The sequence below is a fragment of the Apiospora marii genome, assembly GCF_038362585.1.
Source record: "Apiospora marii strain CBS 49790 chromosome Unknown utg000013l_segment0_segment0, whole genome shotgun sequence".
NCBI classification, from domain to species: domain Eukaryota; kingdom Fungi; phylum Ascomycota; class Sordariomycetes; order Amphisphaeriales; family Apiosporaceae; genus Apiospora; species Apiospora marii.
In genome coordinates, this window is record NW_027117384.1 from 764,977 (window position 1) to 790,494 (window position 25,518).

At 53.5% G+C, this 25,518-nt stretch overlaps 9 protein-coding genes across 9 annotated transcripts; 7 read left to right on the forward strand and 2 right to left on the reverse strand.

The window, feature by feature from the left end:
• Positions 1–2,254: 2,254 nt before the first annotated feature.
• PG985_015389 (uncharacterized protein) lies at positions 2,255–2,548 on the forward strand (the record flags this gene model as incomplete). The annotated part of the gene is made up of 1 exon (XM_066835155.1): positions 2,255–2,548. The coding sequence occupies one exon, from the start codon at positions 2,255–2,257 to the stop codon at positions 2,546–2,548; it is 294 nt and encodes a 97-aa protein (XP_066676358.1).
• A 1,133-nt stretch (positions 2,549–3,681) lies between these two features.
• Positions 3,682–5,554, forward strand: PG985_015390 (Solute carrier family 40 member 1; the record flags this gene model as incomplete). Its single annotated transcript, XM_066835156.1, has 4 exons — positions 3,682–3,870; positions 3,936–3,988; positions 4,045–5,059; positions 5,123–5,554. 4 exons carry the CDS (start codon positions 3,682–3,684, stop codon positions 5,552–5,554), a joined length of 1,689 nt encoding a protein of 562 aa, XP_066676359.1.
• Positions 5,555–6,260: 706 nt separating this feature from the next.
• On the forward strand, positions 6,261–7,028 carry PG985_015391 (uncharacterized protein; the record flags this gene model as incomplete). The annotated part of the gene is made up of 1 exon (XM_066835157.1): positions 6,261–7,028. The coding sequence occupies one exon, from the start codon at positions 6,261–6,263 to the stop codon at positions 7,026–7,028; it is 768 nt and encodes a 255-aa protein (XP_066676360.1).
• Positions 7,029–8,069: 1,041 nt separating this feature from the next.
• On the forward strand, positions 8,070–8,783 carry PG985_015392 (uncharacterized protein; the record flags this gene model as incomplete). Its single annotated transcript, XM_066835158.1, has 1 exon — positions 8,070–8,783. One exon carries the CDS (start codon positions 8,070–8,072, stop codon positions 8,781–8,783), a length of 714 nt encoding a protein of 237 aa, XP_066676361.1.
• Positions 8,784–9,652: 869 nt separating this feature from the next.
• On the reverse strand, positions 9,653–11,374 carry PG985_015393 (cyclin B; the record flags this gene model as incomplete). The annotated part of the gene is made up of 4 exons (XM_066835159.1): positions 9,653–9,744; positions 9,799–9,937; positions 9,996–11,237; positions 11,363–11,374. 4 exons carry the CDS (start codon positions 11,372–11,374, stop codon positions 9,653–9,655), a joined length of 1,485 nt encoding a protein of 494 aa, XP_066676362.1.
• Positions 11,375–13,514: 2,140 nt separating this feature from the next.
• Positions 13,515–14,798, forward strand: PG985_015394 (mitochondrial 54S ribosomal protein uL2m; the record flags this gene model as incomplete). Its single annotated transcript, XM_066835160.1, has 3 exons — positions 13,515–14,502; positions 14,558–14,631; positions 14,688–14,798. 3 exons carry the CDS (start codon positions 13,515–13,517, stop codon positions 14,796–14,798), a joined length of 1,173 nt encoding a protein of 390 aa, XP_066676363.1.
• A 1,909-nt stretch (positions 14,799–16,707) lies between these two features.
• On the reverse strand, positions 16,708–18,322 carry PG985_015395 (eukaryotic translation initiation factor 2 subunit gamma; the record flags this gene model as incomplete). Its single annotated transcript, XM_066835161.1, has 2 exons — positions 16,708–16,738; positions 16,800–18,322. 2 exons carry the CDS (start codon positions 18,320–18,322, stop codon positions 16,708–16,710), a joined length of 1,554 nt encoding a protein of 517 aa, XP_066676364.1.
• Positions 18,323–21,515: 3,193 nt separating this feature from the next.
• On the forward strand, positions 21,516–23,086 carry PG985_015396 (uncharacterized protein; the record flags this gene model as incomplete). Its single annotated transcript, XM_066835162.1, has 3 exons — positions 21,516–21,926; positions 21,987–22,454; positions 22,520–23,086. The coding sequence occupies 3 exons, from the start codon at positions 21,516–21,518 to the stop codon at positions 23,084–23,086; spliced, it is 1,446 nt and encodes a 481-aa protein (XP_066676365.1).
• A 918-nt stretch (positions 23,087–24,004) lies between these two features.
• On the forward strand, positions 24,005–25,212 carry PG985_015397 (UMP-CMP kinase; the record flags this gene model as incomplete). Its single annotated transcript, XM_066835163.1, has 2 exons — positions 24,005–24,311; positions 24,521–25,212. 2 exons carry the CDS (start codon positions 24,005–24,007, stop codon positions 25,210–25,212), a joined length of 999 nt encoding a protein of 332 aa, XP_066676366.1.
• Positions 25,213–25,518: the final 306 nt, after the last annotated feature.

The window sequence follows — 25,518 nt, forward strand, 5'->3', positions numbered from 1 at the left end:
CGGGACCTCAAGGATTGGGGTGTACTTGAAATAAATCGATTGATGTGCATGCCAGGTGCTTTAAGCCAAGGCAGGACTAGAAACCCCCTAGTGGTTTCGCGGGGCTCTCTATACTTCTCCACAGCAACGTAGGTGGCGGTGTTGCCGTACATAGACAGGCGGATTCCACATTGCTCTCTCTCTCTCTCTCATCAGTCCTTGTGGCCGGCCTGCCTAGGTACTGTAGATACATGTACATAGTTTGTTTCGTCTTTGTTGTCGTCCAATGCTCAGTGGGCAACGGCTAAAAATAGGTGTTCTACAATTTATGTAACCTAGCCCCAGGCGGCTGGCGGCAGAGATAAGAAGAGACGATGGTTCTTGCGGCTTGCCTTCCCACAAGATACATAACGAGCCTCGTGATCTTCGAGAACGGTTCTTGTTCCTCGTCAGCAGAGTCGATCTGCGGCCTTGCCGGGCCCCTCCAAGAGTTTGAAGCAAGGAGCCGTGAAACAACCAGCAGCGCAACTGGGATGCTTCCCTGTCACATCCCGAGCCCTCTGCTTTTTGGGGCATTGAACCTGCGACTCGACGAGTACCCCACCTTTGCTCCGAGTGGGGTGGCATTGTCTTGGGTTGAGTGTCACGTAACGGCATCCCTGTCGTCGATCATACCGTACCAACTCCTGATGAGAATTGCTGGCTCCTCCTCTACTGCCTCCTCCTCATCATCACCACCTCCGCGCATGCACGGCATCAATAGAAAAAGTAAGTGAGGGTGATGACGGACGTTCTGTTTTGTTTTTCTAGCCTAATAACCAACCCAATGACGTTTACACAGCTTAGGTAGATATAAAATCCAATTGACACTGATGGCTCTCTCCACTCCTCCAACGTCTTGCCCATTGTCCATGGTGGGCAAAGTCGACGCACTGGCCAAGAGACTGTTACATCCTTGATACGAGTCGTGGACAGCAGGACGGGAATGCCAGGGAGGGCTTGTTTCACCCGCCCTCATCGCCTGTTGACGCTCTTATTTTTCCGTCTTTTTTTTTTTTTCTCTCTCTTTGGTCCCTCTACCCAAGCGGAATGTCTCCCAATCCAGCAGGTGCGAAGAATTGGTCCCTACTGTGTACAATGTTAGATTCTCAAGAAAAGAAGGGAAATAGAAGAACCCAATCTAAACTCTAACACCCGGACAGTACAGTGCTACTGTATGTGGCTGCACCTCATGGTCACCGTGGTCTTTTTTTTTCTTTTCGGCAACGGTCTGATGAATGACACAAGCCGACGCCTTGTTGTCTCGTACCTACCTTAGCCAGGCTCTTAGCAGCATGACTAACTCGGCTGTTCATGACAACCTGCAACTAGTGTTGCATAATCCCAATCTCGCGTACAATGGATCCCCCCTGGGGCTTGCCAGACCCTGAGCAGCGACGCCTTCGGAGCTGGGTGATCTTTTGGCACTATCGCCCCATAATGCCCCATCGCATTCTTCACCCAGAGTGCCATCCTCTTGATCGGCCGTTCTAGTTGCGGCTTCCATGCAACCTCGAACCCCTGTCGCCCTGTCCTGTCAAGTCAAGCGTTGGAGAGTTTTGGTGTGTGTATGTGTGTGTCAAGGTCTGTCTTTGCCGGTACGGTACGGTGCCAGGTGCTGCTCCTGCTCCTGCTCCGCTCCCGGCCACTTACAGTATACTACCGTACTACTAGCCCTCTGGAGAGAGTCTGGGACCTGCGCCGCATCAATGCCTGCCACTGGACTTCAGACGACCGTCCAGCCCAGAGTCTCTGCGTCTCCGAGTCTCTTGTATAATAAGTATCCGGGCTTGGTCTCTCATCCTGGCCTCCGTTTCTTCTTCTTTCCGATCAGACTCTCACGTGTGGTGTCCCGATTCCTTCTCTCTCTCATCTCAGTCGACCTGTGTTATCAAGTCGTCCTCCCGACCACTTGACTTCTTCTCCCTGCTCTATTCTATCTTCTCTGGTCAGAATAGAACGTCCTATCTTTCAGTCAACTGACTTCGATCTACGCATCTAACGACATTCGCTTCACGCAACCTTCGACTTCTTCCAACCCCTCAGGCTGAGCCTCTTTTCCACCACCACTTAATACCCTGGCTTCGGTATCACGTCGGCTTGTCCTTGACGCCCATCTCTCATCGCCCTAGGCAACATCGATTTCTTCGGATCCGTCGTATAAGAGACCACCCCCGTCTCTTTCTTCCGCCACAGTCCAGTTCCTGCAACCAGACTAGACATACCATCCGCCAAGATGCAGTCCCCATCCCGATTCCAGACCATCCGCAACCGCTTCTCTCCGGCCGGCATCCGCACCAGCTTCCGCCGGGCCTCGTCGGCGTCGTCGCGGTCGTCCAGCTCGCGCAACTCGTTTGTGTCCAGTGCCTCCAGCACCCCCACCGAGACCATCAACAGCGTCATGTTCCGCCAGCCCTCCATCCTCTTCATGGAAGAGGAGAAGAAGGTGCATGGCTCGGAGCTCGGCCTGCTGGAGCCGCGGCCCATTGTCTACTGGGGCGGCATGGAGGAGCGCATGGGTCATTTCTAGAGCAACCTCAAGCCATCAAACTTCAACCGAGCTTTGCCCCGTACCGAGGTACGCATAGCTCGACGGCCAGTCTCTACATACTTTACAGAGATGAGGCATAGTTCTTAACTTTTATTATTCTACAACGACCCGCTGGATGGAGGTATTTTTTTTTTTGGAGACGAACGCGGGCATTTGGTACTGCAGGAGAAGGAGGGCCCTGGACTTGGTTCGCCAATGATTCAGGCACGCACGATATGATGGAGACAACACTTCTACGCACGCACGCACGCACGCGCGTGCAAACACACTTTTCTATGGAATCCGATTGATGATTGCAACCTCAATTTTTCAGGGATGCGACAGGAGTGGCAGCTCGGTCTACTTTGGACCCTAGGGTGAATGGCGCTCAGGAGAAACCTGGTCTCTTGCTAGGGACCGCCGCCAACGACTTGGACCGGCTGATGGATTTATTTTGGGATCTTCAAGAGATAGACAATTGATTGAATACAAAAATCCGGTGTTGGCTTGTCTTCGGGCAGTCACACTTCCAACCCAACCATAACTTTGACGCCAAACTTGCTCGGTGACCAAGTGACTAATTGCTCCACGCGTAAAACTTTGTTGTAATATGATGATGATGAATAAATCTGGTGGGGACTGACGGAAGCATACATTCATTCATACGATTATTTCCCTACAGTATTCCAGCGACTATACGAGTCAGGTTTATATACTACGTATGTTCCTTGGCTGTCTAGAAGGGCCTTATTATATGGTAGCAAGTGAGTATATACACTTAATGGGCCTAGCGGCACCCGGCTGCCCTGCCTGCTAGCATCTCTGCCGTTGTTTGATTCGCTAGTCATTTGGCGTATTCGGCTGCCGATCCGAGTGCCCCCCGATCGGGGATCTGACTACTCACTCACTCACTCACTCACTCACTCACTCACTCTCCACTTCTCTCCTGCACCTCTCCCATCTTTCCGCAGCGCCGCTTCCGGCACAATGACTACTAGCCCCGGTCTCGGCACTAATGCAGCCCAGGCACCCAGAGATTATAAGATGGCATGTGTCAAGAAAACCTTCGTCTGACTCGGGATTCATCTAGTTACGACGTGCGTATAGTGTAGTATACGCGGCAGACCTGCACCATGAATCGCAGTGAGGGCGAAGAGATGGAAGAGCTGACGTTGGCTCAAGACGCATCGCCTCGTCCGGCGGAACAGCCACCACTACCAACAACAACGCCAACCTCGGGCTTGACGAGAGCCCAGGCTGCCAGGCTGTACGTGAGTCATGCCTTCTCGACCTGGAATGCGCGTGGGTACGAGTTCGCTGCTGTAAGTGGTTTTTCGCCCTCCCCCGAAATAGGCATACAGTTTGTTGACCATGCCCCTTTGATTAGATCCTATTCACGGCGAGAGCCTATCCAGATACCCTGGTGGCGGCGGCGTTGCGGTAAGTTCCGGATCTCAGCCAGAAAAGGCAAGCGGACTCATTTGCTCTTTATTTAGCATGATCATCATATACCTGGTCATGATCATCCTCTCCGGCTCGATAGGAAGCTGGGTCCAGAATGCCCCGAACCGGCTCCGGACCCTGCTGACCACCATCGTCGTCAACCGAACCTCGGTCATCGTTGGCTCGTTCTTCTGGCTCCTGATCCTGAGCCAGGAGGACCTTGTGAGACAGGAGACGGTGTTCGTCCTCCCCAAGAACGACGGCCTCAAGCACGTGATCTTTGTAGTGGCAGTGACGTTCGGCATCATCGAGCGCTTGAGCTCGTCGGGCAACCTCATATCCATGGAGAGAGACTGGGTCGTTACCGTAGCTGCGCCTCCTGGGCAGCCGTATGATTTGACACACCTGAATGCCGTGATGCGGCGGATTGATCTCGCCTGCAAGCTGGTCTCCCCCATTCTGATCTCCGCCATCATCTCGGCTACGGACTCGGTGCGGATAGGGGTCATCTACTCGGCCCTCACTAGTCTGATTAGCATCCCGATCGAGACGGTCTCGGCTAAAGGGGTATGGAACAGCAGCCCTGTGCTCCGCGTTCCCAAGTTGAAGAAAGAGGCCCCCGAAGCGGCTTCGGTGCCCGCTTCGGCTCGAGCTATGTCATGGACAAGCCGCGTTCGTCAGTTCTTCAAGGGCTTCGAGATGTACTTCTCTACCGCGGTTTGGGTGCCCTCTGTCGCGCTCGTTCTGCTGCATTTTAACATGATGACCTGGAGAGCCACGTTCATTACTTATTTGATCAACGTTGGCTATTCTTTGAATACCATAACAATGGCCCGGGCCGTTGGGTCGGTCTTCGAGATCTCCAGTACCGTGGCCACGCCCCTCGGGATCCAATATATGAATAAGGCGTACCGGCAACATCGAAGCCTGGCTGATGAAGAAGACGAGCTGGAGGTCGGGCTGATCGAGCCCGATGAGCAGCAGCAGCAGCACGCGGCGGATGGCCAAACTTTGGTTGGTCTCCAACGGGTTGGTCTATGGGGTGTCAGTTGGCAAGTAGTGAATCTGGTAAGCAAAGGCACCCGGGTAAATTGCAAGAGGCTCCTTGGGCCGCTAACACATTCCGTACAGGCTCCCGTAGTTGTAGCTCTGTGGGCCATCTCGTCCTCGCGGGAGAAGCAGGAGACGCCGCCCTCCTTGGTGTCCTCTGTTGCACCAGATCTGGGCTGGAGCCTGGTGATCTTCTCGTTCCTCTCCTTTTCCCGCTTTGGCGTCTGGGTGTTCGACCTGACCACGCAGCAGTTGACGCAGGTCCTCGTCCCGGAGCACCAGCGGTCCAAGTTCGCCGGTGTCGAGACATCCGTCGTCAACGTCTTCGAGATCATGGGGGCGGCTGCGGCCATCTCTTTCCCGCGGACGGAACAGTTCAAGTGGCTGTCGCTGGCGAGCTTCGTGGCGGTGACAATCAGTTGGGCCTTGTATGCTGGATGGATTAGGGGGCAGAGGGGACACCTGCTGCACTGGGAGAAGCTGGGGTTATGGGGCAGGGCTTCGGGGAGGTGATACTTATCTACATCAGGACAAACAAACCCAATGAGGTTACTAGTAATAGGTAGAGCAGCGTGCCTTCGTCAACCTAGCTGGGTGCTCCTTAGCTGGCATACAGCACAGCTTGAGCTGCTTCAGAACAATTCAATTGCCGCCACAATCAAGATCAGCTTGGTGATTGTTCAAGTCCTTATTGTTGTGCTTGTCACTGACCGGGTCCCGGTCCTCTCTGGCCTCGGTTTGTTTTTCCAGCCCGTACTGCTCACGCCTACAAACCCCCCATCGGTCACGAACATTCCACTTCACTTTACGAGGTTTCTTGTAAAACCACCTACAGAAACTGCTTCGGTTCATCCTCTTTTTGATCCATCACATCCTCAACAACTTTCACAGTCTGCCATCAGAATTGTGTTACTGAAGAACATAAACCTCTCAAACATCATCACTGCTTCTACAGACGTCTTCTCCGACTTCTATAGACTACTCTCCTAATCTGTTTGCATCTTTGCAAAGTCTTCATCTTTCGCTACCTCAATTTCCTGCGAGGTCTCTTAACCCAGTATTCAATTCGACAAACCAGGGTTTGCTGAACGCACATAACACGCCCTGCAACATCCTCGAATCAAGTAAGTAGCCCATCTCTCCTTGGTTTCCAGACGTTGGGAATGCTCAACATCACTCGAGAGCTTTTCCATCGTTGCTAACTTGGTCGATTTCCAGAATGTCGTCGTACATCCGACGCATCATTTCCATGCGAGACGCTGATGGTCCGCGAAAGAAGCCCCTCGTTAGCAGCAAGGAATATGCCATGGCATGCCCTCCTCAGCTCTACGATGACTCGGAGTCAGACGATGCTGACGACGAGTATGAAACGGGCGATGAGTACCTACTCATCTCGTCGCCTGATACCCAGAGCGACGAATCCGAGGGTAGCGATACCGATCGCGACGTTGGCGCCAGCAAGGGTGATTCTGGCATCCTCGACATCATCGAAGACTACTTCAGCAAGCCAACGGTCCCGCTCTACCAGAGATTCGATGACATCGTCCTCGAAAGTAGCGAGGCTGAAGAGGATGCCCCGCCTGTTGTAAAGTTCGACCCTGCCATTCGAGTTGATACAGCCGTCAAAGGAGGGGTCAGCGATGTGTCTCAAGACCGCGACATCATCGTTGATCATGATTTGCAGGTGTTGGAGCAGAGCATCTCTCTTCGAGAGGGTGTATTTGCGCTGCAACAGCAAGACGAGGACGCTGGTGATGATACAGACGACTGGGAAATTGCCTCTGTCTGCTGCTGCGACAGCTGGGCATTCGAGCTGGAGGTTGCAGAGGAGGACCATGCTGCACGGGAAGAGGAACGGCTCGCAGTCGCCAAGGTACGCTGCTCAGACCAAACTTCTCGTATCTCTCCCGGGCCTGCTCAGAACGATCGTCGTCGGGATCGGAAGGTCGCATTTGCCGTTCGACCTAACGTGTTCGGAGAGGACTGATCTCGACATAACGGCAGTCATTCACCCTAAGTCACCGACTTTGCCGGACGACACGTGAAGACGGGTGGAAAAAGAACGGCATCAGAGACAAGCGCAGTATCAGTGCGAGTTACTCTGGCGAGCACATGCAACGGTACAACAGAAATCACCAGGAACTAGAGAGAACACGGCTGTGTTCTTATCAACTGCCCGTATCCTACCATACGATGGCCAACTTGCTGGCATCAGCTTCGTGGTTAAAGACGACGGAGCTATAGGAGAAATGATGGGCTGGGAAACGAGAGACAGAAATTATTCAGGACCGTGCAAGGTTGTACACGATATTTTCGTGGAGAGGGAACTGGAGGAAACGAGTTACATTGCCTGTCCCTCACACCCATACCACGCACAACACTCAGAGGACAATACGACTGCACTCCAGGATTGCAACAGGTCAATAATTCATGGAAGGAGATGCATAATGGTGGCCAAATCCTTTTCACTCACAGGACATGTACGATAGTCAGATGGCAATGATAACGAGCTGATGCCGTAGTGTCACATCTTGACACATCTAGTCAATGTATTTTCACCTGGTCTCAATGCATTGCAGATAAGTCACTGTAGTAGCAAAGTAGCAAAATAGCATATGTGAATCCGCTTGCACCTGATAACTCGTTGGTGGTCTTGGTCACCTTTACTCAATGTCTATGCCGGTGTCGACTGTGTCCATGCTATTTGTTCTATCTCGTTGAATCTCTCCTCTTACCTAAATATCGTCCACTCCGAGGGTGCGTCTTGTGAGATCTCTCGACCCCATCATCCAGTACACTGAGGATTTCCCAAGACGAACATCGCAAGCAAAGGACTGGATTCCTCCGTCATTATCGATTCATTATACTTTACCTCACCGTCCTCCTGTACCCCTTGGCAGTTCTCAGCCCCTTGGAGTCGGCGACACCAACAGCTGCCATACCAGGTCAACAAGCCAATACTCCTAGGTTTCTCCTCCCAGTAGACCAACTGCAAAGGCCAGGCTTACACCATCCACCTCCCTTGAAGATGCCCAAACAACGAGACCCGCCCTCCCCAAGCAAACCCGTCCCAGCCTCCTGGTGGTTCCTCACCGGCGGCACCGGCGCGCCCCCACGGACTCAAGCCGGCTTCCACCACCTGACCCTCGAGCGCAAAGCCGCCTACCGCGCCAAGGTCATGACCAAACTTGAGCGCAAAGAGGCAGAGCAGGCCCGAAAGGACGCCGTCGCCAAAGTAGAGCAGACCCGGAAGGATGCCCTCGCCGAACTCGAAGCAGAATATGGCCCCTCAGGGCTCGTGGGCAGGATGCTATGGCGTCTTCGGGGCGGTGTGGGTGACAATAGTCCAAAGCAAGGGGATGGGGACGGGGTAGCAGCCAATGGCGACGGAGACAAGAGCTGTCAGCGAAGGCGGCAGCGGTTGGGTCGGAAAGAGCTGATGAAGAAATACGGTCCTGGCTCAGGTGTTAAGGCGGGCAGGACTGAAATGGCGATGGCCAAATCTAGAAGTGTTCCCAAGCCGCAAGCCGATGCTCAAGCTGGTGGCAATGGTGACCAGGCACCTGTCAATGGCACAGCGGCGGTTAACACAACATCGGTCGATGCAAGAGAGGACGGCGCAGGAGAGGACGGCGCAGGAGAGAACAATAGAGGCGACGATGCAGGAGGCGAGAATACAGAAGCCACAGCAGCCAACGATGCGCCAGTAGATGGTGTCAGCAACGAGAACACTGCTGGATGATGCCTGGCCAATCCAAACAACGCCGAGAAGCACAACACAGACGAGTACCCAAATGCAGCAGCATCGGACACGGAGTAGTCAAAGATAACGCAAGGAGCAAACAAGGAACACATCACTCATATGTTGCACCAAGAGTAAAGCAAGTAGGATCATGCAGTACGCCGAATTTTATTTGTCCATTCGTCCATAAACCGTATTCTAAGTCCAACAAGTCACATGAATGTACACATCACACATTCCCTTCCAAGTCCCCCATCCCCATGCAGCCGACTGCACCTCTCCAGCTGTCGTTGCTTTAACCGGTGCTTTCACGCAAGCATAGCAAAGCCAACGAAGTCGGACTGGCGACGGCTTCTTTCACTCCGTGTGAAAGAGCCGAACCAGCAGCAAAACTGTGACGGATGCCCTGTAGACCAGATAGGTATAAGACAGGACCAAAGCGGCTCCATCGGGAAATATGCTAATCAAAACAACAAATCAAGGACGCCATCCTCCTTTGACTCCTAGACGCCCCTTTGCCGCATACGCCATGCATCATCAACAGATGGCAGAAAAAAGGGGCCAAAGTACTAAGAATAACGGAGATGCACGCAAAACAACAACAGCCAGCCGCAGGCTGTCAAAAGTAGTGAATCCCGAGAAAGGCTCAGGATGCTGGGAGAAGACACCACCACGCCCACGTCTGGATCGGGGAGTCGAGGTTGTGCAGTGGTGCGTGTATGAGAATCGTCGGTCTAGAGCATCATGCAAGGAATTATCGTGAGGACCATCCAAGGTCCAGGGGTATCCTGAGACATTACAGAACACTTGACATAAAGGTATCATCGCGGTGAAACAGGCTTGCGTAGGTGTAAACAAATACACAAGGCTTAAGACGAGATCTCGTCCAAAGAAAGGGCCGTGTCAGTGATGCCGAAGATGGGAGCGTTCTTCTTGGCCCATTGACGAGTGAGCAGAGATGCTGTTGCTTTGTTAGAAGACGACACGTTATAGGCGGCGGTGAATGGGTCCTTACCTTTCAAGAACTTCTTGCTAGCATATTTCTTGTAGAATGCCTCATGGATAACGGGCCGGGCAAGGTAGTCGACCATAAGTTCAAAGACGGGCTCAATCTCCTCCTCTGTGTAGCCAGCATAGTAAGACAGAGTCGGGTCCTGCACCAGGTTAGCAAAATGAGCGGCGGAAAAGGAACGCAATGAACGGCAAACTCACCCATTCACCTCGATCGAGGATCATGCGAGCCAGGAACATGGCAGCGGCAGCGACGTGGCTGGGCCTGTATGCCATGAAACGGTGATCGAGCAGGCTGATCTCCATCAGGTACTTCCCTATCGTCCGAGACTGGATGTCATAGTTGTCCGCCTTGGAGATACGACGCAGGAAGTTCATGGGATTCGGGTAGCTTAAGTCATACTCGAGGGTGCCCAGGATGAATCGCTCAGCACTGAGAATCTCGGCCTCGGTGAAGCCATCGTCGGCAACGTGCACAAAGTTCTGAACGTGAGGGGAGAGAACCTCCTCGTACTTGGAAGCAATGAACATGGCAGTGATGCCAACGAGCTGGAGACGGTCGAGCTGGACGACCTTGGCAGACAGGAAACGATCGATGATGTTGACAGCCAAGAAGAGGGTCTCCGGCAGGAGGTGGAATCGTGTGTGAACCTCAATCAACCAGTCGACAAGGATGCCGCGCGTCTTCCACTCGAGATCATCTTGGTGCTCCATGTACTCAGGGTTGGGCACCGACTTGGGCTCCAGGTCGCGCAGGTACTCGAAGATTTCCGTAGCATACTCGGCAGCCATCAAAGGATCATCCATATCCTCGCTGTCCAAGTTGGTAACACCCTCCGGGTAGATGTTGTCGTCCTTCGGTGCGGGCTCGGGCTTGACTTCTTCGACAACCTTCTCGACGACTTCTTCGACCTTGGCGAGCTTCGTCTGGGGCCGCGTCTGCTGGTTCTCGGCATCTGGGTTGAAAGGCTTCTTGCGGGCGGGTTCTTCATGGGCAACAACATCGGGCTTAACAGCTGTGCTGGACAGAACCTTCCTCTTTTGTGTGGTGTTGGCGGCATTGGCACCGACAACACCGCTTCCGGTGCGGGTGGCCTTGGCAGCGGGCTCCTTGGTGGCCACGGGAGCTCGGGCGGCGGCAGCGCGAGTGGTGGTCTTCTTCACGCCGACGGGGTAGCTGGCCTTGGAGACAAGGCCTGCAGTCTTGGTTGCGGCAGCCTTCTTGCCCTCAACCACCTCGGTCTTGCCCGCGTTGGTGACATCTCCCAGAGCACTTCGTTTCGTTCGCGTAGTGGTAGGGTTCGCGTTTACTGCTGACTTCTTGGATTGCAGAGGCTTAGTGACTTCGGATTCCAGTGCGGCGGCCTTAGCACGCGTCATACGCGCCGGAGCACCATTCTCGTCATTCTCGTTCAAGACGCCGCGTTGCCTTGTAGCACGTCCCTTCGCGGAGAAATCAGTCAGTACGATTCGAAGACGCGAACATTGATCGTGTTTCAGAACACGGCCTGTTTTTTTCTTTCTCGAGGCACGCGTAGGACGTGTATTTTTGTGAGGATGTTACTCACAACGGCAGGCATATTGCTGATTGAAGAACACTGTAATGGGTTCAATTCGGTGTCGAGGTGGTACTATAACGAATCAGGTCAGCTGGGAGTCTCGAGAGTGGGTGTTGTCAAGGTGTGAGTGCGTGTGTGGCTAGATATAGAAAAGCTAGGGAGGATATGTGTGGGGCAATGCTTAGGAGCGCCTTCAACACGCCCAGGCATGATGCAACACGTGCCTGACGCGATGCAAAGGCAGCAAGAGGGTGCAGGTTGGGATAATTGGGTTGGGGAGGGCACCGGCTCTCTTGTCGAGGAGGAGACGTACTTAGATATTATTATCGAGGCCTCGAGGGTGGTGGTAGGGGTGGTTGATATCAACACAAGCCCAAAAGTGAACTGAAGGGCAGCGTGACCTGTCAGCTACTAAAGAGTGAACCGGATTGATGGTGAGCTGGCGCGGTTGCTGTGGAAGTGGTAGGGCAATCCGAGCAATGGTCTAGAGGATGAAGGTTTGGTGGAGGGTCCGGTAGGAGGAGGAGTCGTTGGGTGGAATGAATGGAAAGAGAAGAGGTGTAGATGAGGTTCTAATGTTTACAAGAACCGGGACGGACAAGGTGTGGTTTTGAGTGAGAGAGGGCAATGTTTAGCTTGTCAGACAAGCAAGACGCAAAAGAAAGCGTGCACCGAGTGGAGCGGGCGTGCAAAAAAGATACCTGGGTACCTACTTCTTTTTTTGACGTGAGCGTGTCTGGTGTCGGCCCCGTCTCTGGAGCAGCGGTGCAGCGTCTGATCCCAGTGGGCGGGCGTGTGAGGGCGAGCGGTTACGCGGGTTCGCCTGCTATTCGGGCGGTGCCAAGCGTTGGAGACGTGCTACTGCTAGCTTGCTAACTCACTAGCCCAGCGCGTCTTGTTCGATTGTGGAGTAGGTCACGACGTAGGCGTAGCGAAAAAAAAGCGTGTCCAGCTGGCACACGGATCAGAATCAGGTTTGAGGTATGCTTGTTTGACGAGACAGTATCGGCTGGCTGTGGCTGGGAGATGTCGATAAATTCAATATGTCAATATGACTTTATTCACACTGCTTTCCGTTCGTTCGAGCTGCCAAGCTGGAGGAGGGAGGAAGGAGCCTTTTTGAAGAAATATAGAAACCGACTAACTTAGAACAGTCCTGTACTTTAAAATTGGTATGCACTCGACTCTAATTTCAGAATGTCTAAGAACAGACAGGAGCATGGACTGGAGGGAGGAATGTGTCACAACTTGGAAGATATACAGTTATGGATGGATAGTCACAGTCCTATTTATACATGCATTATACACATAGCGCAACATTAAGGACGATCGCTCAATGGATAATATCTGGGGGAGGGAGGAGACCTACACGATGCGGTAGATACGACGACACGATACGCCAGAAAGCCGAACAACAACAAGACCCGTCGAGCTACCTGCCTAGCTGCCAGTAATCGACGTAACCGTGATCCAGCGACCGTATGTTGAATGCCACCCTTGGTCCCTTCCCTGATTTATTTCCTGCTGTTCCGTCGTTTCGACTGACGCGATCCTCCAATTGTCGCAGGTCCCGCCCGGTTCTCCCTAGAAACCAGCGATGCGAGTCCCACTTCTCGCATTTTTGTCAATAGCAACAGCGGAGCAACGGCGGGCGAGGTATCCTGGTATCGTCCGGGTCTCCACCCGTTTGGACGCGTTTGCGGCTTCCCGCGTTGGGATCTGAGAAATGTGGCTTGTTCTGGACCGGGAGTCTGTGGCTTATATACCGAGCAGTAGTTCGCAAGTTCCCGGCAGCTCGAACCGCCCTAAATTAAAGGTGGTGGTGGTGGTGGTGGTGCGAGGTAGGTTACCTAAGGTAGCTGGTGGGAGGTACCTCTAGGCTTGCCCGTAACCGACCTGCCAATTGAGTGTGTCGGGAGCGGGCTCAGGTGAGGGCGGGGGGATCAATTGCCCGGGGCAGGAACAACCTAGCTCCTTGAGCTATCGAATCAATTGATGCGAACCTAGGGACCAGGGAAAATTACACGATCGGCCTCAGTTTGTATGTGACGGCGATCAGTAAAGACAAGGGCAGACAGGGAGCTCGCAGCAGCCCGACACCAATTTCTTCCCTACCTATTTTCTGTGCGCCTAGGAGGCAGCAGCAGTTGGCTGGCGTGCCATGATGTTGCAACCCAGGCTGTTGGCCGCAAAAGCGCCTCGGTCGGTGTTGGCGAGCTGCCAATGGTCGCCGAGCGCAGCATTCATCCGCCGCTATTCCGCCCAGATCCAAACCGGTGTCGAGCCCGTCACGACGTCCGTCCCCAGCCCGAGCAGCTTCGCAGCCGAGAGGCCGCAGTACGCGCAGGACCGCCAATCGACCGTCATTTTGCGAACCTACAAGCCCCGAACCCCAGGTGTGCGGCATCTTAAACGGCCCATCAACGACCACTTATGGAAAGGCCGGCCATTCCTGCCATTGACCTTCCCCAAGAAGGGTATGGGAAAGGGCGGTAGGAACTGTCATGGTCGCATTACTGTCAGGCATCGTGGAGGTGGTGCCAAGCGCAGGATACGCACTGTCGACTTTTCCCGCTGGGCCCCCGGGCCGCATATCGTCGAACGCATCGAGTACGACCCGAACCGCAGCGCCCACATTGCGCTTTTGACCGAAGAGCTCACCGGCAAAAAGTCTTACATCATCGCACCGGACGGGACGAGGACCGGAGATGTTGTGCAGAGCTATCGATCTGGTATCCCCGAGGACCTTTTAGCTAGTATGGGTGGTATCATCGATCCGGGTATTCTGGCCGCCAAGACTGCCCATCGAGGCAACTGTCTTCCGCTCCACCTCATTCCCGTCGGTACACCGGTCTTCAATGTTGGCTCTCACCCTAAGGGCAAGGCCGTCTTCTGTAGAAGTGCCGGTACCTACGCCGTCGTGGACTCCAAAGAGGAAGAGACCACGGCAGACGGTGTCAAGGTTGTAACGGGCAAGTATGTCAATGTCCGCCTGCAGAGCGGTGAAGTCAGAAAGTGCAGCAAAGATGCATGTGCCACCATTGGAGTAGCCAGCAACCCCCATCACCAGTACCGCCAGCTTGGTAAGGCTGGAAGAAGTCGATGGTTGAACATAAGGCCTACAGTGCGTGGTGTGGCCATGAACAAGGGTATGTTTTCGCATCGGCTGTTGCCTATATGTCTCATTGCTAACGGAACATGCAGTTGACCATCCCCACGGTGGTGGTCGTGGAAAATCGAAGGGTAACAGAAACCCCGTCAGTCCATGGGGACGACTGGTATGTTGCCTTTCCCCCCTCGCTCAGATCCCTGTCATAGCTGACCCATTCTTCAGGCCAAAGGTGGAAAGAAGACACGGAGAACAAAGAATGTCAACAGATGGGTGGTTGTTCCCAGAGTACGCAACCACGGAAAGCGCAGAGACAAGAAGGGCAAGCAGGCATAGACATAGACGCGTCGTTTGCATCTCGCTGTATATCCATCTGTACAAATCAGGACCTCCTATGTCTGGATGTAGACCTATGTATAAAGAGCTGTACAATACAACAATCATCCAAGACAAAGTGATATGCCGTGCCTCTGTACCATCATTGCCCCTTGCCTCTTTTTGCTATGGTGCAGTGCCAGGTGCAACAGAGCACAGGACATATCTTCAAGCTTTGACGAGAGATGGGATATGAAATTGCCCCCTAGGTGCCGGTGCATATGCAAATTCACCATAGCACTTATGATTTGCATGTCAGTACTCTAGAAAAATAGAAGAGCCGTAATGCAATAAGGGGTCAGGCCAATAATTGGCGGCGGGTCCTGATAGTGAAATTGTTAATTTAAAAAAGGAGGCGACAGAGCTGCATATATTGTCTTTCGCTGCCGGTGGGTCCCCCGTTCAAAGCGGACGGGGAGCCCTAGGCTCTCGATCCGGATATGGAAATCTAGGCAAACACGTTGTAATACGACCGTGGGCTGGTGGATTGTGAGTCACGTCAATAGTCGAGCAAGGGCCCGATTCCAGCCTTATAGGTACGCATGGGACGACAGGTGAATATTCGGTGACCCGGCAACGCCCCCTCGCGATGCTCACACGCCGCCGGATGGTCATTACAGATAGAACCCCGCCAGTCTTTCGTAATGCCTTCTACCTAATCCTCCATCCCTATTCGCGTGTGTTCTGGCGTGTGCAGTCCGTGATTCTGGGGCCCTGAAATTCCTGAACGGGCATGTCGCGTTTTATGGTCCCGCCGCGGAGCGGTGGCCGGAGCGGTGGCTCGATAGCGATGTCTTGCATCTATCGGCTGCCACTTCATCAGCAGCTACTGCTATCACTAAGAGCGTGCATGCAGCGCGACTGGTTTATGCTAAGAATGCAGGCCGGGCAGATGGCATCAGATGTTAATTCGGTGGTTCAGGCCTCACCGCCCCATAGCCCGACTGCTGGGAAGTGGAGGCAGTAACGGGATTCCTCGTCCCTCTGTGGGATCACGACTGCTACTTCCGGCTTATACGAGAAAGGATCGACCCTCACCCTTTCAGCTCATGTTACTCTGTGGCTGCTCTGTGTTCGTAGCATCGCTAGACAGCTCCGATTGCCCGGTTGTACACCGCTGCACTGGCACCTAACTGGGGTTGCTGTGACCGGTGCCGAAGTTGACCGCACCATCCTGGTGCTACGTACCCGTGGCGGAGAGCCGGTTCTCGGCCTTGGTCAGCTCCCCCGCTGCACCATCAAAGTCATCGCCCCGGGCGAGCGTGTACCCGTTGACGGCAGGGACGTCGGCCCGGACAGCTACAGGGTGGTGTAGAGTTCCATCACGCGGCCATCGTGACTACACAGGCCGTCTCGCCCGTAGTACTACTTAGTGGCAATACTACTGGGCGATTGAAGGGCTGCAGCTGCTCAGGAATGCATTCAACTTAAAGGCTTGCATTTTGATATATTGGATACATGTTATTGAAGACTCAAGGGTGTAGGATGCGATACTGGTTCGGATTAGGCAAATAACGCCGTTGGTAGAGTCTCCAGAGGGGGAGGGAAATCATCGAACACACACCTTCTCCTCTAACCGTTGACCATTCATCTAGGTATCAAAAGGTCCAGTGCTTCTTCGGGATCATTAAAAAACAGCCACGTGGAGCACATCAAGCATAGGCCCTGGTGCCGTACATCTTATGGTCCCCAATGTCGGTCTGGAAGGACAGAATATCACGTTCCATGAATTTTTGTATCACTGAAGAGTGAGATGGATAAGAATCATGAATGGCGCCTTTTTGTCTACCTGATGTTTCATACTACTGTCTACAAAAGTGTGAGCCAGTGTCTCCGCTTGTATCGGTGGTCTGTGATGCATATATAGCAATTACGACATGATAGGCTCAAGGGTGTTTCCACTAAATTGTTCAAGTCAGTAAAGCCGGTTCGTAGATAAGGAATAGGGGGATGGATTCTTACGCAGTAATGGTTGCCCAACCGATCAGACGCCAATGCTTCTCGATACGCCGAGACAGCGCAATCTTCTCTCCGAGGTTTGTGCATGCAGGCGAGGTCAGAGACAGCTTGGCAGCATCCTGCTTGATAGCAGCAACCTTCGCACCAGTCGATGTGGAACCAATGTTGACCATGAGAACCTCGTTCTTAGCCAGCTTGGCAACCTTGGCCTGCTTGCCGTCCGCCGTCCGGACACCCAGCAGTCTCTTGAGCAGGTAGAAGTTGACCTCGATTTCGCTGTAAATGGCAGGAAGACGTCCCTTGAGACCCAAGACGAAACCAACAAGACGATCGGCTCTGCACAGGGTAGGGTCGATCCTTGTACCAACACCAATCAAGCCACCGGGAACGGCGTACTTGAGGTCGTTGAACTCGGAGTTGAGCGAGACGATTCTGCTCACAATAGGCTTGCACTGCAGGTTGCCCTTGTCGTCGCGTGTGACGATACCCGGGCGAATCTCGATCTCATCTCCAAGCTTCAAGACACCGTGGAGAATACTTCCACCAGCAACTCCACCCTTCAGGTCCTCGATCTCGGCACCAGGCTTGTTGACATCGAAAGATCGAATAACCATCATGTGGGGGTCCTGAGTAAAGTCTCTGGGGGGGACAGGGATGGTGTTCACAATGGCCTCGTTGATGGCATCAATGTTGAACTTCAGCTGGGCAGAAATGGGGATGATGGGGGACTTGGCAGCGGGCGTGCCGCGGACGAACTTCAGGATGGACTGGTAGTGCTGCAGAGCGGCTTCTTCCCGCATCAGATCGACCTTATTCTGAAGAATGATGATCTTGTCCAGCTTCATGATCTCGATGGCGGCCAAATGCTCTGAGGTCTGGGGCTGGGGCACGGACTCGTTACCAGCAATCAGCAGCAGAGCGGCATCCATGACGGCGGCACCCGACAACATAGTGCTCATGAGAATATCGTGACCAGGGCAATCGACGAAGGAGACATGACGCAACAGCCGGTAGGTACCACTGCATCCCTCGCGCTCACACGGGGGGTCGACCTCCTTCTCGCTCTTGTAGCTTCGGAAGCATGTAGGGCGCGGGCACTCTTGGTTGTCGCACTTGTAGATCTTGGCGTTGGCATAACCCAACTTGATGGTAATGTTTCGGATCAGCTCGTTCTTGAAACGAACAGTCTGGACGCCAGAAATGGCCTTGACGACGGTGGACTTTCCGTGGGCGACGTGGCCAATGGTACCGATGTTGATGGTTGCTTGGCGGGCGATAATTTCCGGTGTGAGGGGCGATAACGAGTTCACGTCGAGGTCTTTTGGGTCGGTCTGGGGAGGCAACTCTGGTCTTTGAACAGGCGCGGGCGCAACCATCGGGGTCTTCTTCATGGCCGACTTGAGGGGCTGCTCTTCCTGCTGCTCCTCGGCAGCTCCCTCAGCTCCTCCCTCGTGGATGGACTCGTTGTCGGAGCCAGAGTCGGACTCGGCTACATCGTTGCCGAATTTGTCGCTGGTAGTCGCCATGATTGCGGTGCGATAAGTTGCGACAGGGTGGTGAGGTTGTGGTGGAGGCGACTTTACTGGCCGAGCTTGGGTCGGATTTGAGGTGGTGGGATGGAGGTCTTGATTTTCTTCAAATTTAGTGTGCATCTACAATCATGGATTGGCGCTCGCAGTAGCGATGACTCAAGTGAACCGAGGGGCATTACCCCACTATGGATAATGGGGCTCAGGCAGCTCCAGCCACAAAAACGACCAAGCCACAAATCTTTCTGATATGTGTTGAGGGAGAAAGCTTGACTCTTCCAATGCATGCGTGTTGACTTTTTTCGTGCTCGAGGATTTTATTGATGACAATATCAATACATATATGTATCTGGTCTCTTTTTTATCTCCTACCTTACTGTAGGAACAAACAACCTCATTGTTCAAGGTTCATGATGGCTTTGTGTGCGGGATAACCATGGGCATCATATGAAAGTATTGGATGCCAAAGCATAGGTTTGAATCCCCAGAGTTGGGTTCTCATTCTGCTGGTGAAATGGATTAGTCACAATGGATGAGATAAGGCTATAGGCATGGGGCGGATGGTGGCGAGAGGCATGTCCCAGCCGCACATCCGAGACATAGGACACTATACTGAGCGGCCCGATATGAACTACAACTATCCGACATCTTTGAGGTTGTTGGGTGTATGGGTATGTCTTTGAAGCAAATTGTATAGTTTGACCTGTATGGGGTTCACCTTGTTCCCAGGGTCAGGGTCGCAGGTTAACCAAATAAAGGATTGTTTCATGGCTTCCGCTCAGAACTTCCGTTCTTGATGGCTGTTGTAAGATTCTCAAATGCGATCACTTGGTTTCATGGGCATGACTGTGGGCATAGCAGCCAAGGCCAGACCTTACGAGCCAGCTACTCCCACCTGCATCGAGTTTTGATGTGTTCCTGTATCTACTACGAAGAGAAACGAATCATGGTGTCTAAACTTAGACAGCGAGATATTCTTCTTTCTCGCAGGCTCTGTTGCTTGGTGGATGCGAAAACCGTAAGTGACGATGATGACTCGAGATAAATTTATCCCACGACCCCTGATCTCTGCAGAATATCTCGAAGCGAAGCGAGGAACACATGGTCTTGGTGATGGTTGCCGAAGGCCGGTCTTAAAAATGTTGCCCAAGGTCAACTTACGATTCTAGGCCTCGCAACGGAGAGGGATGGGCCGGAGGAGGGGGATGGCTGTAGCTAAAAATAAAACCAATTTGTCCCCGAATGCAGCAAAAACTGGGTTAATTCCTCTGGGCACAGACCAGAAAGAGCTCGGCCGACCGTGACGATCGGAGTTCTTAGCGGCACAGCAGGAACACCTCCAATTCAATTGCCAGTGTCACCCACCATGGGGGACGGGAATGCTTCCCTTTTGGCTCTCGAACTGCCCGACACTCTGGACGAGTCATTCGGTTCGATTGAATTTCCCAATGAGAACGGAGAGGGGTTTTCTAGTGCTTATATCATATGTATATTTGGCCTACAATATATAACCTCCTACCACTTTGTCAATGGCGTCGCGTCTTGGGTTGCAACAAAGCCGCTGTACACGTACTTTCGCTTCTCAAAATAGCTGGGTTGGCAGCTTACAGGCAGCGAAAACAAGTCTGCACTGCTACACCAGGGTTGGTGTGAATGCTACGGATAAGCTCACCTTCACAATCTTCCCTTGTGGGTTGGTATATTTTGCGAAGCTCACAGAGTTGAACTTACGATGTCATTTCATTCCCTGTTGATTGATATATTCAATGTCTGTGCAGCACGGTTGGTGGAGCTTAAACATCATCTCTCCGACAGAGACGAGAAAGAAACGAAGAAAAATCCAAAGGTGCTCAGGTGAAGCCAACACAGAAGGCTGGCGCAACCCTACCTGGCGCTCTCAGATCAGCTTACCGCCCATATTTTCGACCCCATGCGACATGGACGGGCGGCATCACACGATTCTTGCCGCTGATTGGCTACGGGGCTTGAGACTCCACAGGGGTCTTGAAGCCCGTTGGCCTATCATGCTTGCAGATCATCAACAAGGGTATATCGAGGCGCTCCAGACCCTGCTCTGATTGGTTTGTTGCCTCCAACCGCACACCCAACCATATGCGAATACCTCGCTTCTCTCGTCCTCCCCTCAGCTTAATCCAAGACAATCCCTGTCGACGCTTGCTCTTGTTTCTGGCCTTTGCAAAGACTGCCAGAAACCCCCGAGTGGCTGTCGCTTTTGATTCGTACTTGGCATCCTCGACAACTTGTTGGCTGCAATGACTGACCAGGGCGCCAATGCAGGCCAGAAAAATTCGTACCGCCCAAATGGCGCCCACTGCTAGTCTCCGGGGGCGACTGTACCCTCCTTCAATATGCTGATTGATATTAGTAGACTTCGGTAAGCCGGCTGGGCGAGCAGCATGCAGTGTTCAGAGGTACTTTGCAGCCGGGTGGTGGTCTTGCTTCTTATTAACAGTCGTCCACGTATATCCAGCCATCCATGGTGATTTTCATGTTGCCCCTCATCTCTGGTCGTTCTGATATACCCAGCCTTTTCCCATCTTTCCGGCCAACGACTGTGATTCTCTCGCTTCCATTCTCGAGTTCACACCGTACTACTTACTCGTCTCTTCCTCTCTCTCTGTACTGCGCAGTCTGTGACAGCAAGAATCATAGCAACCGCCTCACAGTTTGATCCGAGGTTTCGCGAGCTATCGATCGAACGAACGGGACAAGCAGGACGGGGCCACTCCGTCACCCCGTGGGCGTCTATTTGGACGTATCGCCCGCTCAGAAATTGGAGCGTTATTCTAGCCGCCCTATCAGAGCCCATCACCGGCTTCCCATCAGCCTAGTCCCTGTGAGCAATCTCATTGACTCTTGCATGGCATGACCTCCACAGCTAACGGGCCCATGCAGCGGCTTCTTGAGATAGGTTGGGTGGTACATACACCAGACCGGCGCCTACACAAAACCGCCTCTGGCCCCAAGTGCTCAGCCCTGGGAAAGCTTTCTTCTCTCGACAGCTGGTCTCTCCATTCGTAACCTTCATACAAGTTGCTTCAGCCATATCTTGAACACTTGCATATCCCTCCCATTTCCTTGCAGCAGATTATATACACACTACCTGGCTGTCGGTTGTATAGAACATCACTTTCTTTCTTTCATCTTTACTATACACATACACCACACAATGAGCTCTCCCGATGATAGGAGGCGGCCCGCCGTCCAGCACTATACACCTTCCCGAACATCCTCCCAGGGCTCTTCGTCGTCAGGGTCATCACTAAAACAGCTGCGGACGCCGAGGTTCGCGGAGGCCACCAGTATCCACTCGCCCGTTGATGGAAGGGGACCGTTTGCGGATCCACCTGAGGCTACACATGCGCAACCGGCAGACGTAGGCTTTGGTTACATTGGCGAGAACACTGCGACTAAGGACTCGTCGAATGCCACAGTTCCCATGACGCCCTTGAAGAGTGCCATGAAAGTTCCCGGGACGCCAGCCAGGAGGTTCGACAACCCCTTGAGCCCGACGTTCAGGGAAGAAGAGATCCTCGGCAAGCGTGAGCAGGACACGGAGAAGGAGCAAGCAAAGGATCTTGTCAGTTTCAACCAGCTTTGAAGTTGTCCAATCAAAACAGCCGTGCTAACTGTATTACAGGCCATCAAGACAAGAGTGAGGTTCGCCAAGTTTGCGCTTCGTGGCGTCAACTTCAGCTGCAGTCTCATCATTCTTTCCATGCTCACATCCTCCTTCGCCATCTTCAACGCGACCAAGGCGCTGCCTCCCCAAAACGGTCTCCCGCCATGGGCAGAAAACACGAATTCCTGGCCTCAGAAGGTCGTTCTGGCCGCGGCTTGCCTCAACTTGTTTATCTGCGTTCTCATCTTCGTCGGCTACTGCCGGGGCGGCCACCACCGAGCTGAGAAAGTCGGCGTCTACTACACTCTGTTCGCTGTCGGCTGGTTCATCTTCAACATGATTATCTGGGCAATTGCCGCTGGTGTTCTACAATTCACGAGGAACAACAGCGGAAACAAGGATATGTGGGGATGGGCTTGCGTACAGAATCACCGATCCGAAGTCTTCTCCGACAAGGTCGACTATGCGCTCGTATGCAGACTTCAGGTAAGATCATCCACTTCCATGACAACCGGAACCCGTACCAGAAGCCGAGACTAACCTTGCACTAGAACTGGACCTTGATCTGCATCATTATCGAAGTCGTCATTGAGGTCATCAGCATTACGCTCTACAGCGTCATCTTCTACCGATACTACACCAAGCGCCGCCTGGCGAAGTCGATGGACATGCGGGATCGGGCGCGCTCCGACTTGTACCTTGCACAGCTGCGATCGCAGTCGGCTCCCAACACCCCTGGCTTCGGCCCCAAGTCCCCGGCCTTCTCGCAATATGCTCTGTCGCCGCGCTTCCCGCCTTCGGCCTACAAGTCTCTGGGCGAGATCTCGGAACAGCCCCAGCCAAGCTTCACCCCGGCCAACAACGTGGCCGAGCCATCGTCGTCCTTTGCCCAGGCTGCGTCACCGCAGAGCGAGAGCAAGCCGTTCAGCCTGCAGGCACCGCCCAAGAAGGCACCGAGCGCCACGCCCAGACAGGGCACGGGGGCTCTCCGGACTCCTGACACGCCTACAGCGCCAGTACAGAACTTTGACTTCGTGGCGCCGGGCGAGCAGCAGTACGCTGCCGTGCCGATCCCGGGGGCATACGCCGATGCAGCCAACAAGCCGGTCTACCGGTAAAGAAAGGCACGTCGAGTTGGACACCTGGCGGAAAAAGGGAGAGTTGACGAATAATGATGATTGGAAACCACGTTCCTCTTGTTCCAGCTGGGCTGATGGAGTCTGTATATGTTGGGAGGGTGGACAGTTTTGCTTAACTTGGGAACAACAACGGCGTTCTATATGGGATGATACCTGGGCAGGGGGCAGCGATGGACTCTTTGGCGGTCTACCACCCCTGAACACACACTTTTTCTTAACTATCGCTACTACGACACTTTGCCCGCGCAACGCTTTATGTGCGCCGAGGCCCGTCAAAATTTTTTTTTTTTTCATATAAAATGTAATTACACACTCTGTACAATCAAAGAGATATCCAAAAGCATCACTACATAGTAAGATTGCAGACTTATAGCAACATTTCAAGACTTATCTCAACTGTATTGCTTGTGTGCTCGCTGAGAATACCGTCCGAAGACCTCACGCGTGAAGACTATGCCATGTCCCTTTCAGCTCTACACAAGAGTGGCTAGTATAATTCAACGTCATTGTTGATCATGCATTACATGTCGTCTATTAACCAAGTGAAAATGTTGGACATTTCGGTGTTGGCCAAGCTGCAGGTTTGCGATTTGACAACAGCTGGCCTCGATGCCCATCGGGGACTAAGTAAGAATAATGGCCGACCCACCCGACTGATTACCCAGCCAGAAGGGCCAAGTCTAGGCCCTGTCTGTCCCCTTGTCTCAATCGCGCCAAGCAACTTTGGGTAAAAGTGTAGCAGCAAGACGGAAGGCCAGCAAGCAAAAGCAGGCGCGTCATCCCAGATCGTACGCAAGACAATTATTTGCCTTGCACCACACCAACACACTTCCACACACCACCCAAAAACCCCCCTCCTCGAAAAAGCAGGAACCAATGGCAAGCACGGCAGCAACAATGCAGCGTCTTCTTTGGCGGCAAGCGGCCCTGGCCAGGGCCTCCGCCCGGTTTTGCGCATCGTCATCGTCGTCCTCTGCCTCCGCTACTCGGTCCTTTGTCTCGTCCTCGCGGGTCTCCAGAGCTGCCGCTACCAGAGCGACTACCCCTATTTCTTCGCCGACCTACCGATCCTCTGCCCGAAGAGCCTACAGCTCCCAACCGCCCCCCAACCCGAACCCGAACCAGAGCGTCAAGTTCTGGCCTTTTCTGATCATCATTGCTGCTGGTTTCGGCGGTTACGTATTCCTTGTTAAACGCAGAATCGGTAAGTTTATTCTTCATCACCACGTGTTTCGTTACAGCCAGCCATATTAGGTCTGCAGTACAGATCCACGAGATTTGTTTCTTATCTCCCACGTACCACATACCACAATTCGAAGCAAACCTTTGGTTTATTTTCTCTGTCTCCCCGTAATACGTCGGGGGGCGTTCGGCAGCAAAAAAGCTAATCTAATTCTTTGGGTAAACTCACAGAGATGCCTGCCACCGACGCATCCAAGACGGCCTCCGGCCGCATCGGCGCCCCCGCCAAGTCCACACCCACCTTCAACCCCGATGACGTGACCGTCGTCTTCGTCCTGGGCGGCCCCGGCGCCGGTAAGGGCACCCAGTGCGCCCACCTGGTCAAGGACTACGGCTTCACGCACCTGTCGGCGGGCGACCTGCTGCGCGCCGAGCAGGACCGCGAGGGCAGCGAGTTTGGCGAGATGATCAAGGACTACATCAAGAACGGCCTCATCGTGCCCATGGAGGTGACGGTGCAGCTGCTCGAGAACGCCATGACGGCGACGGTGGACCCGTCCGGCAAGGGCGAGACCGCCGGCAAGAAGGGCAAGTTCCTCATCGACGGCTTCCCCCGCAAGATGGACCAGGCCGTCAAGTTCGAGGAGGCCGTCTGCCCCGCCAAGGCCGTCCTCTTCTACGACTGCCCCGAGGCCGAGATGGAGCGCCGCCTGCTCGACCGCGGTAAGACCAGCGGCCGCGCCGACGACAACGCCGACAGCATCCGCAAGCGCTTCCGCACCTTTGTCGAGACCTCGATGCCCGTCGTCGACGCCTTCGAGAAGCAGGGCAAGGTCATCAAGATCGACGGCACCGCCAAGCCCGAGGAGGTCCACAAGACTACCCAGCAGCGCATCGAGGCCAAGCTCGGCCGCGACTTCTAAATCCATCAATAATAGACTTGCTTTGCTGGCTGGATCCTTTTGCAGACAGACAGACAGACACATCCCCCACCCGCATACAATCTACACTTAGATACCTATAGACGCCCCCGTCCCCTGCAGCATGCGGTCCTGATGGTGGCGACCAGAGGAAAGAAACATACGACTGGATCGGGAAGAGTGAGGGGAGCTTGATTTGTTGGTTATAGAGAACACGCATAATCAAAGGGTCTGCCTGCTTGGAAGACCGAGTGGAAGGGCAGATCCACCTCCTTTTTGGACTTGTATCATAGATCGTACACTACATCG